The sequence below is a fragment of the Trypanosoma conorhini genome (genome assembly GCF_003719485.1).
Source record: "Trypanosoma conorhini strain 025E chromosome Unknown Tco_14.4_contig_00682, whole genome shotgun sequence".
NCBI classification, from domain to species: domain Eukaryota; phylum Euglenozoa; class Kinetoplastea; order Trypanosomatida; family Trypanosomatidae; genus Trypanosoma; species Trypanosoma conorhini.
The window spans coordinates 1-8,812 of NW_021704776.1; the positions used below are offsets into that span (position 1 = coordinate 1).

An 8,812-nucleotide genomic window follows, 5' to 3' on the forward strand; every position below is an offset into this window, starting at 1 on the left:
AAAAAGCGGAGCGTCCCGCGCAACAGACGCACGCGCCTATGAACGGCAAGAGGAAGAACAAAAATGGAATCAGCAAAAAAGAAAAGAAACAGGCGAAAACAAAAAGAAAAACAACAACAGCAGTGCGCCTTTCCTTACGCCACCATTGCGGACGCCGTGCTGGACTCGTACTTCCAGGTGGGCGGCAGCTGCTTCACGCGCTTGTAGTAACGGGCAAGGCGGTGAATGCGGGACTCGACCAAAATGAGGCGGAACTTCGTGTCCCTGTCCTTCGTGTTGCGCTCCAGGTGCTTCCGCATCTCCGTGGCACGCTTGATGAGGCAGTAGAGATCCTCCGGGATCTCAGGCGCCATGCCCTTGTGCTTCAGGATGCGCAGGATCTTGCGGCCAGTAACGTTCTTCACCTGGGCAATACCCATGGAGTCCCGCAGCTGCATGCCGATGCGGCTGGGGGAGAGCCCCTTCTTCGCCAGCTTGCAGACGGCTTCAATCACGTCGCGGCTGGCGATCTTAAGCCACGACGGGGGCGTGCGGCAGTACGGCAGAGACGAGGCGGACTTGCCGCGACCAACACCCTGCATGCGAACCATCTTCCCTTACTGCGGTGGCGCTACGGACTACACTTCCCCACGCATTGCGGGATTATTGTTAATGAGAGGGGGCAATGCAGGGGTTATTGACAGGAGCAAAAAATAAAAATAAAAATAAAAGCACACACACACAGAGGGACTGCAGTGGAACTAATGTCGGACCCAATAGCCCGGGCGTCCCCAGTAACAAGATATACGTAGCGTAAAGCTGATCGGTTACGACTCACCTGCGAAGCGGAGGGCGGTGTCAACCTGCAGTCCATAACCGCCGGCTGACATCACCCCCAGCAGCCAGTGGGCGCCCTCTGCGGGACTCATCGACAACAGCGCGCCAATCCCCGCCTCGGCAGCGCTGCAGCACGCAAGCGCCTCAAATCGTCGATTTAATGAGAGCGGCTGAAGCAACTCCTCCTCCAGCAGTTTTACCTTCGCCGACTTCTGCCCTCGCTGCGCCACAAGCGCGAGGCCGAGGGCAATACACTGCGCCACGCTACAGCCCGCCACCCGCCGTTTTGGTAGTGACTTCACGTACATACTTGGCAGATAGTAAACCGTGCAGTGGGGCACAACCACCGCCAGGGCGTCTTGCCCCTCACTGCGGGCGGCGACGGCGTAGCCTAACAGCCGGCACCACGCTGCCAGAAAGTAGAGCGTGGTAAAGTGATCGGTGAGGGGGGCGACGGAGCTCCAGAGGCCAAGCATCGTCCCCCATGCCAAATGCTTGTGCCGAGGCGCCGCCACAAACGCGGCCGCCATGTCTCCCAGATGCTCCGGGTGGCGCACGCAAAAAAGTGCGGGCAAAAGGCAGCATCCCGCATAATTAAGCCCCTTCGCCCCGGCCGCATCGACGTTGCTGAAGAGCAGCGACACCACTGCCGTCATATCGCCATCCAGGAGCGTCGGGAACATGAGCGCCGTAGCACTCATCGCCGCCGCAATCTTCGTCAGCGCGGTGGAGCTGTGGCGTTCCTGCACCGCGGAACGGAGGAGCTCCCAGAGGACGGAGCTGATGTTCTCGCACAGAACCCCCGCGTGATCGCAGGTCGCCGCTGCCGCCAGGCAACTTGACACAAGACGCGTCGTCGCATCGTCGTGCGGTGCATCTTCAACGGCAAACTGCAGAACGACAGGAAGGCACTTGTGCAGCACGGTTGCCACACACTGAAGACACTCCGTTTGCCGCAAGTAAGACCTTAAAAAGCGCCATAAATAATCTGTCAGGGACCGCCGTAACTCTGCGCGACGCGGGCCATTTTGAAGGCAGTGCGACAAGAAAATTTCTAGCCGCTCCACCGCAACCTTGCACCCCCCCGGAGCATGACGGCAAAGCGACCAGACAAGTCCAGCAAGGAGCGAGGACGCATTCGGAACATTGCACTGACGGCAGGCATTGTCTAGCGCGGCGAGCACCAATGAGGCTGAGGGAAGGGTGCAAGCGGGAGTGACGCGCAGCAGGGTCTGCACGGCGTGGGCACCACAGTACACGGCCAGTGGACCGCCGCGGGCTATCACCGCGAGTGCACGCCGCAGCCACGCCGACGTGTCGCAGAAGCTCCCGGGAAGGAGCGACGGGGCATACGTCGAGAAAAACCGGTGCACCGCGTGAACGGTCACCGCAAGAAGGAGTACCTGCTCCCGCGTGCCAGTATCGCCAACGTCGTCGAAGGTGGCTTCGAGGATGAAGAAAAAGGCACGACAGACGGACTCCTGCTTCGCCCGCACAACGCACAAGGCGAGCAACTCAATCACCTCTGCAGCCTCCAACGGGTCGACGGTCCGCCGAAGAAGCAACGCAAGGGGTGAGAGCAGACGCCCAGCGGCATCTGGCAGACTGTCCGCGAGCGACAAGCCCTTCTCGTCACACACGCGGCAGAGGCAACGAAGGGCGGTTGTCCACGCCCGCCAGTGTGCCGAGTTGGTCCCCTGCTCTAGCTCAGTGACTGTGGCGCAAAGAGATCCCACCGCGAGCCCCAATAAGTGCGGGTTCGCCTCCATGAGAAGCTCGAGCGCGGCACCGGCGTTTGCGGCTGTGTCGCCGCCAGCGCACCCCAACGGCACAACACAGTCCTCCTGCAGTGCGTCCAGCAGCGCCGACTCCTCGCCGTGCTCAAGTGCGACGGCGCGTGTCATGTAACTGAACAGCGTTGAGAGGAACTTTTCGCTGTCGCAAAGCAGCGACGCCTCCGGATGCATCTGCAGCACACCAACCAGGCATTCGAGCGCTTTATCGGCACAGGAAGCCAGCGAACGGTCGTCGTCGTCGTCTGCGAGGTATGCGGCCTCGCATGAGGAAAGAAGGCAAACGGCGCAACGAAACACAGTATGCGCGAGCGCATCGTCGCCGAGGAGGTGCTGGGCGACGTCCAAGAGGAGGCCACACTCCTCCAGGAGAATCGTGCGGGGAACCCCTGATTCAAAGACTTTTGCCCCCTCTTCCAGACCGCGGCCGACGACGCCACGAAATTCGTCGGAAAAGATAAACGAACTCTTCGGACGCTCCGCCTCAGTGGTTTCACCCGGGCGCGGACGCCGTCGCATTAGTTGAAGCACCACACGAAGGCACAGCAGCCGTGGCTCCCCTGCACCGCCAGGAACTGCGGCCCCCGCCAACAGACGGCGGACCACGACGGACGCCAGCCGCCACCACAGTGCGGCTTTGGCGGCACACACCTCCGCCAACCGCAGGAGAAGCGTGCGCTGAATGAACCCGCGCCCTGCCTGCTGCTCCGTGGCGCCCAGCGAGACAACGGCGGATACGCACTCGTCAATAAAGGTATCCCAGCGGGCAGCGGGATATTCAAAGCAGATAATGCGGCAGAGACAGGAGCACAACAAGGCGCTCAGCCGCGAGTCAGTCACAGACGCAGCGAGGGAAGCGTCGCGCAGGCACGCCAGAAGTGCAGTAAGAACACGTTCCTTGTCGCTGAATCCGATGCCCTCGCACCACGCCCGCTCCGTCACGAGCGATTCAAGCGTCAACGCCGCCGCCAGCCGCACACCGCACGAAACCGCGTTGGATGCAACCGCCACCTCCACCAGAGCATCCCCAATGTTTACTGCCGATGCGTGAAGTTCAATGAAACGCAAATCCGCCGCCTTGCGCTCTGCCTCTGCGACGTCATGACGCAGCCTGCTGACGCTTATCAGGTCGGCCACCTCCGCCGCCGTGCACCAGCTCATCCCGCAGCAAGGCGTCGACTCCCTTCGCGTAGAACCCCCTCAAGAGGCAGAAGCACAAAAGAAAAAATAAAAATAAAAAAAGAAACAACGCAACGCAACACAAAAATGTCCTTGATTGAAAAAAGATGCATTTACCCAAAACAAAAACCCACCAGCAAAGTGAATGGTTCCCGTCTTGCCAGAACCACAATCCTCAGAGGAAGCGGTTCAGGCAGTGGCACAAATACGCACCCACATCGAAGTGGAGGAGGAGCGTTACGAGCGTCATACAAGAGAGGAAGTAATCAATCGAAGTTTTTTAAACGCAGCACTCGAGTGGAGCCATCCAGTTCAACGGTAAAAGTACTGCTCAAAGTCACCTCTGACGAATTGGCCGGTGAGGCACGCAACAGTGCCACAGCCCCCCACATCTCGGACGAGCAGGCGCGAAGCTCCAGCGCGTCGGGCCACGCGGCACACTCAACGTGTGTCACCGCTTCTACCGCGAACGGCGTCCCGGAGGGCGAACTGCGCTGCGACCAAAGCAGAGCCCCGGTTCGTCCATCCTCCACCGTCACCCGCGTCAGCGAGCCGAGCGCAAAAATAAACGAAGCACACCGCCAGCCTTGCCGGCCGTACTGCTTTGTCGTCCCTTCAGCTTTGTCACTGCTGGCCTCGTTGCCGACGTTGCTAACCCCATACACCTCGCGTGTCGTGAGGAAGGAGGCGGGATCGTACAAGAATGCGGAAACGGCATCTCTGGTGTAGAGCCGTGTCTCCAGCGCTCTTCCAAGGACGCCCTCAACGGTGGTGTGGAACAGGACGCGAAGGTCATGGTTGGTCTCATGCGTGGTGTATGTTCCATGCACCTTGAAGCCGCCGCCCGTCCACCTTCTGTACAAGTCCTTCTTGGTGTGCATCATGAGGTTCACGGTATCGAGGCCGTGCGCGGTGTGCTTCCTTACGTAGCGGGGGTGCATGTCCGCAACAGCAAGAGCGGTGAATCTTCCGTAGCCGCACTGATGTAGCTTCTCCCACATCCCCTCCCGCCTCCACCCGCCCTTGCCACTGTACAGTACCCAAAGATTTGAGATAAACTTGCGGTGCTCCCTCGTTTTGTCGCCCCAATCGAACTCTGCCAGCTCGAGCACAACAAAACTATCACGAATGTCTTTCAATACCGCCCGCCGCTGTGCGTACGCTTGATGCCAGAGAACAAACAGGTGCACGTCCAACCCTTCTCCAAGACGATGGCTACCGTTAAGAACAGCTTGGGCCTTCGCAGCAAACGCGGCCTCAAACGGCGTCTGCCGCTCCCGCCTCCTCTCTTCGTACTGCTGCACCTGTTCACGAGCCACCACACGGAATGGGCCATGCACGACTCGCAGGAAATTCTGGCAAGTCACGAGTGCAATCAGCATCAACAGTAGAAGGGGAACGCAAAGCACCCTGGCGCTGTACCTCCGTCGATACGCCCGCCTCCGCATCTGCAAAACTATGCAGCGGCTAAGGAAAGAAAAACGCACATCAACGAAGGTGGTCGCAAAAACAACAACACGACTAGAAGAAGCAAAGATGCAAAATATATAAAGGGTCAAAGAGAGCAGAAGTGCAAGAGCACGGTCGTTGCAGCACCCACCACATCTTGCCAGGGAGAGGCGTCGAATCCATGATGCATCTACACCGCATCATACTTTTCGTATTTGCCTTTTTCCTCCCTCTGTCGCTCGCTTGCGCGCTTACTGTGCGCCAGGAAAACTTGCGAGTATCTTTTCCCCATCCTTCACAAGTGGGGCAATCTTCCGTATTGTCTTCTTCATGTCAAGCGGCGCATCCTCCGTCACGTCCGGCATCGCACTACTGAGGTTGGCACTACCGTCGTAGTCCATGCCCTTAAGTCGTGCCTTGTAGAAGCGTGCCCGTGCGTCCACGCGATCCCACGTGCCTTCCACATCCTCGGCATCAAAGCCGTCACTCTTGTCGTGTTCGGTGCCTCCCTGGCCGTCCAAAATCTTTCGCCTCAACCACATGTCATTAATAGGTTGCCCAGCGTCCTGCAACGTCTTCATCTCCTGAAGTACTCCGTGGACGTGCTGAAATTTTTGCTTGTAGGTGTCGTAGTCTTTTCCAATTGTCTCCATCGTGACCTTAGCGCCGCCCCCCGGCTGAGGGGACGGACCCGCCACGTAATCGCCGCCAAGAGGCCCCCCGCCTGTGGTTTCATCCCCGGACACCGCAGTGAAGTCAAGTTGTGGGGACTCGCAGGCCTCCTCCGCCTGCTCCACGTCAGCTCGGAGTTTTTCTCTCTCGAGGTGCCGGACGGACTCCTCCACCCTGTCCTGCAGCAGCCTCGCATCCAGCAACTGTGGCGTGAACTTCCACAGCTGCACGCTAAGTCGCATGTCCGGCTCCACCACACGCCGGACACCGGCAGCACTAAGAAACGTGTGTGTGGCGCTGGGTTGCTCGCCAAATCGCCATCCCCATCTGGCCTCACCAAAGCAGCGCATCATGGACCGTTGCGGCAGAAAAACCTGCCCGCGGCGACCCGTCGCCTCATCATCAAAGGACAGCACCGTGTCCGAGAGGAGGGAGAGGTAGAGAAAGCAGCCACCCACCGTGGGGTGTTCGATGTGCATCTCGTAGCCGGGTAAATTGTGCTCAACCACGCGCGCAGTGTCTGGCATAGACCCCAGCAGAGTCGGGGCAACGCCTCGCAGCCACGCCATCAGCGTCGGCGACCACACTAGCCCCGGAAGCCGCCGCACCTCTTTCCTTTGCCAACTCTTTACCTCCGTAAACTGTTGCTCGCCGTGCATCTCAAGATATGTGTGCTTCACAGTCTTGTTCTGCGGGCTCGAGCGCTCCGACAGCACCTTCTGCCCCTCCCGCTCCAGGACAAGGCTGAGCTCGTCCCAGATGACGTTCTCGTCACGACTGCTCACCGCGTTGCGGTAAACCTCAACGCCCCCCACGCTCGCCGGCATGACAACCAACGAGGGATCCGGTGTGAGACGAAAACACAACCATCGCGTGAGCCTCCACATGTATATAAAAGAGGTGACAGATCTACAACTATCCGGGGTGGGATATCCCACGCTACTCACCTGCAGGGAAGCTGTACAAAATGAGGATGAAGTGGAACGAGTCAACATGATGAAGAACGCACACACACACACACACAACCAAAAAAATAATAAATGCAAATAAATCATAATAGTAAAATATTTATATACGCCGTCACACACGGGACACAAGCGCACTTCCATGGCGATCAGCCAACAAACGCAAAGCGGTTGCCAATGCAATACAGAGAGATACTAGTAAAAAAAAACACGCACACACACAAAACGGGGAACAAACGGCGGGAAAAGTGCAAAAAAAAGCACAGAACAGTATGCAGCTATACATGGGTGCTTGCGCCTATAGACTTCGGGAAGGATCCGCGTCTACCGCCACCCCTTCCCCCAGCCCCAACGTCTACATCTGCATCTCGGGTGTAAAGGCACGGCGCACCCCAGAAGAAAAGCTAGTAAATATAACTTAATTGAAACGCACAGGACGCAGGCAATTTCTCATATGCAAAACAAGACTACAACCAAGATTGGAATTTATATTACGCAGAATTACAGCACAAGTGCAATTACTTTTGAGCGCCCCTCCTCCAACATATTAAACTCATCACTCACAGGCGCAGAAGAAGAAAAAAAAGTGAAAACCCATTAACAGGCTGCTCCAAACCTGAGTCGACCTCTAGAACTTATCCCAATACGGGTCTTCCTCACTCTCCCTGAGCTTTCGCAGCAATTCAACCGGCTTGCGAATTACCCGGCCTGCCTCCTCAAGATCCCGCAACAACTTAGAAAACATTTTCGGGCTCTCGTTCTCCAACCAAAAATCAACACCCCCTGCCTCCGACAAATCAGGCACACTCACCTCGAAAACCTCCAACGCATAAGGGCTCTCTTGCACACTCCACGGTTCAATTGTGTTGCGTAGTGGCATCACTTCCCGCTTATCTCCGGTAGGCGGAGCCTGCTCCTCCGATTCCTTCTTGTCACTCATCGCAACGGGCTCTTTCGCCTCTCCTGAGACCTCACTGCCTCGAGGGTTAAGCAACAACTGCTGTGTGTCCCTAACGTCCAAGCGACTGCGCGAAGCGTTGCTATCAGAAGGCGCATGTGCATCGCTACCCATTACGCTTGGCATCATCTCTCGTTCAACTTCCTCCGGCGGCAAATTTGACGATCTCTTTAACAAATCCAAGTCTTCCAGCACCGGAAAAAGTTGTTGGGCTGCCCCACTCGACCTGCTAAGTGCCACATTTTGCGAATGCCTCCAATGTTTTTTGTCAGTCGGCGTCGCTGTCGGAACATCTAACCATCGCTCTACGGGGTTCCCAGCATCCGCAAACAGCGGGGACTTCGGAGGCTCCCAATCCACAGCGTGTATAACCGGAACCGGCACTTCATTTCCTTCGTTCAACGATGCCATCTTCGACGTCGAAGTAGCGGACTCCTGCAACTCAGGATACGGAACATCCCTCGCAACTGGCCCAGGAACGTCGGAAAATGACGGGTGCGATGCTTTGCTATTGTTCATGACGGGGTTACCACCCACCACCACTGTCTCATCCGAATGCGCCATCTTTACCTCCGGACACCGCATGAATTCTGTTCGTCGCGGTGGCAAACACCAATCATTCATCTCCACAATGCGATCCAAAGCGGCACATTCTAACGCGTAACGCCACTCCGGTTTACGCGGTGGCCAGCACCAATCATCCTCCTCGGGATCACAAGGAGAAAGGCCCACCAAACGCTTCTCGATCATGGGACGTTCGTCACCGGGCCTCACGCCAACGCTGTGGGCCGGCGACGCCAGGCTGCGACCTCCCTCCACCACGGCGTCAGGGATGCTTTGCACGCCGACTGACTGCACGCTCATGGGACGTTCGGCACCGGGCCTCACGCCAACGCTGTGGGCCGGCGACGCCAGGCTGCGACCTCCCTCCACCACGGCGTCAGGGATGCTCTGCACGCCGACTGACTGCACGCTCATGT

At 57.8% G+C, this 8,812-nt stretch overlaps 5 protein-coding genes across 5 annotated transcripts, besides 3 other annotated features; all 5 read right to left on the reverse strand.

The window, feature by feature from the left end:
• The first annotated feature begins 73 nt into the window (after positions 1-73).
• Positions 74-119: a sequence feature (A-rich).
• Positions 120-134: 15 nt separating this feature from the next.
• On the reverse strand, positions 135-590 carry Tco025E_08012 (40S ribosomal protein S13; the record flags this gene model as incomplete). The annotated part of the gene is made up of 1 exon (XM_029374869.1): positions 135-590. The coding sequence occupies one exon, from the start codon at positions 588-590 to the stop codon at positions 135-137; it is 456 nt and encodes a 151-aa protein (XP_029224984.1).
• A 216-nt stretch (positions 591-806) lies between these two features.
• Positions 807-3,770, reverse strand: Tco025E_08013 (uncharacterized protein; the record flags this gene model as incomplete). Its single annotated transcript, XM_029374870.1, has 1 exon — positions 807-3,770. The coding sequence occupies one exon, from the start codon at positions 3,768-3,770 to the stop codon at positions 807-809; it is 2,964 nt and encodes a 987-aa protein (XP_029224985.1).
• Positions 3,771-3,826: 56 nt separating this feature from the next.
• Positions 3,827-3,858: a sequence feature (A-rich).
• A 196-nt stretch (positions 3,859-4,054) lies between these two features.
• Positions 4,055-5,236, reverse strand: Tco025E_08014 (uncharacterized protein; the record flags this gene model as incomplete). The annotated part of the gene is made up of 1 exon (XM_029374871.1): positions 4,055-5,236. The coding sequence occupies one exon, from the start codon at positions 5,234-5,236 to the stop codon at positions 4,055-4,057; it is 1,182 nt and encodes a 393-aa protein (XP_029224986.1).
• Positions 5,237-5,488: 252 nt separating this feature from the next.
• On the reverse strand, positions 5,489-6,904 carry Tco025E_08015 (uncharacterized protein; the record flags this gene model as incomplete). Its single annotated transcript, XM_029374872.1, has 1 exon — positions 5,489-6,904. The coding sequence occupies one exon, from the start codon at positions 6,902-6,904 to the stop codon at positions 5,489-5,491; it is 1,416 nt and encodes a 471-aa protein (XP_029224987.1).
• Positions 6,905-6,912: 8 nt separating this feature from the next.
• Positions 6,913-6,933: a microsatellite.
• A 569-nt stretch (positions 6,934-7,502) lies between these two features.
• On the reverse strand, positions 7,503-8,810 carry Tco025E_08016 (uncharacterized protein; the record flags this gene model as incomplete). The annotated part of the gene is made up of 1 exon (XM_029374873.1): positions 7,503-8,810. The coding sequence occupies one exon, from the start codon at positions 8,808-8,810 to the stop codon at positions 7,503-7,505; it is 1,308 nt and encodes a 435-aa protein (XP_029224988.1).
• Positions 8,811-8,812: the final 2 nt, after the last annotated feature.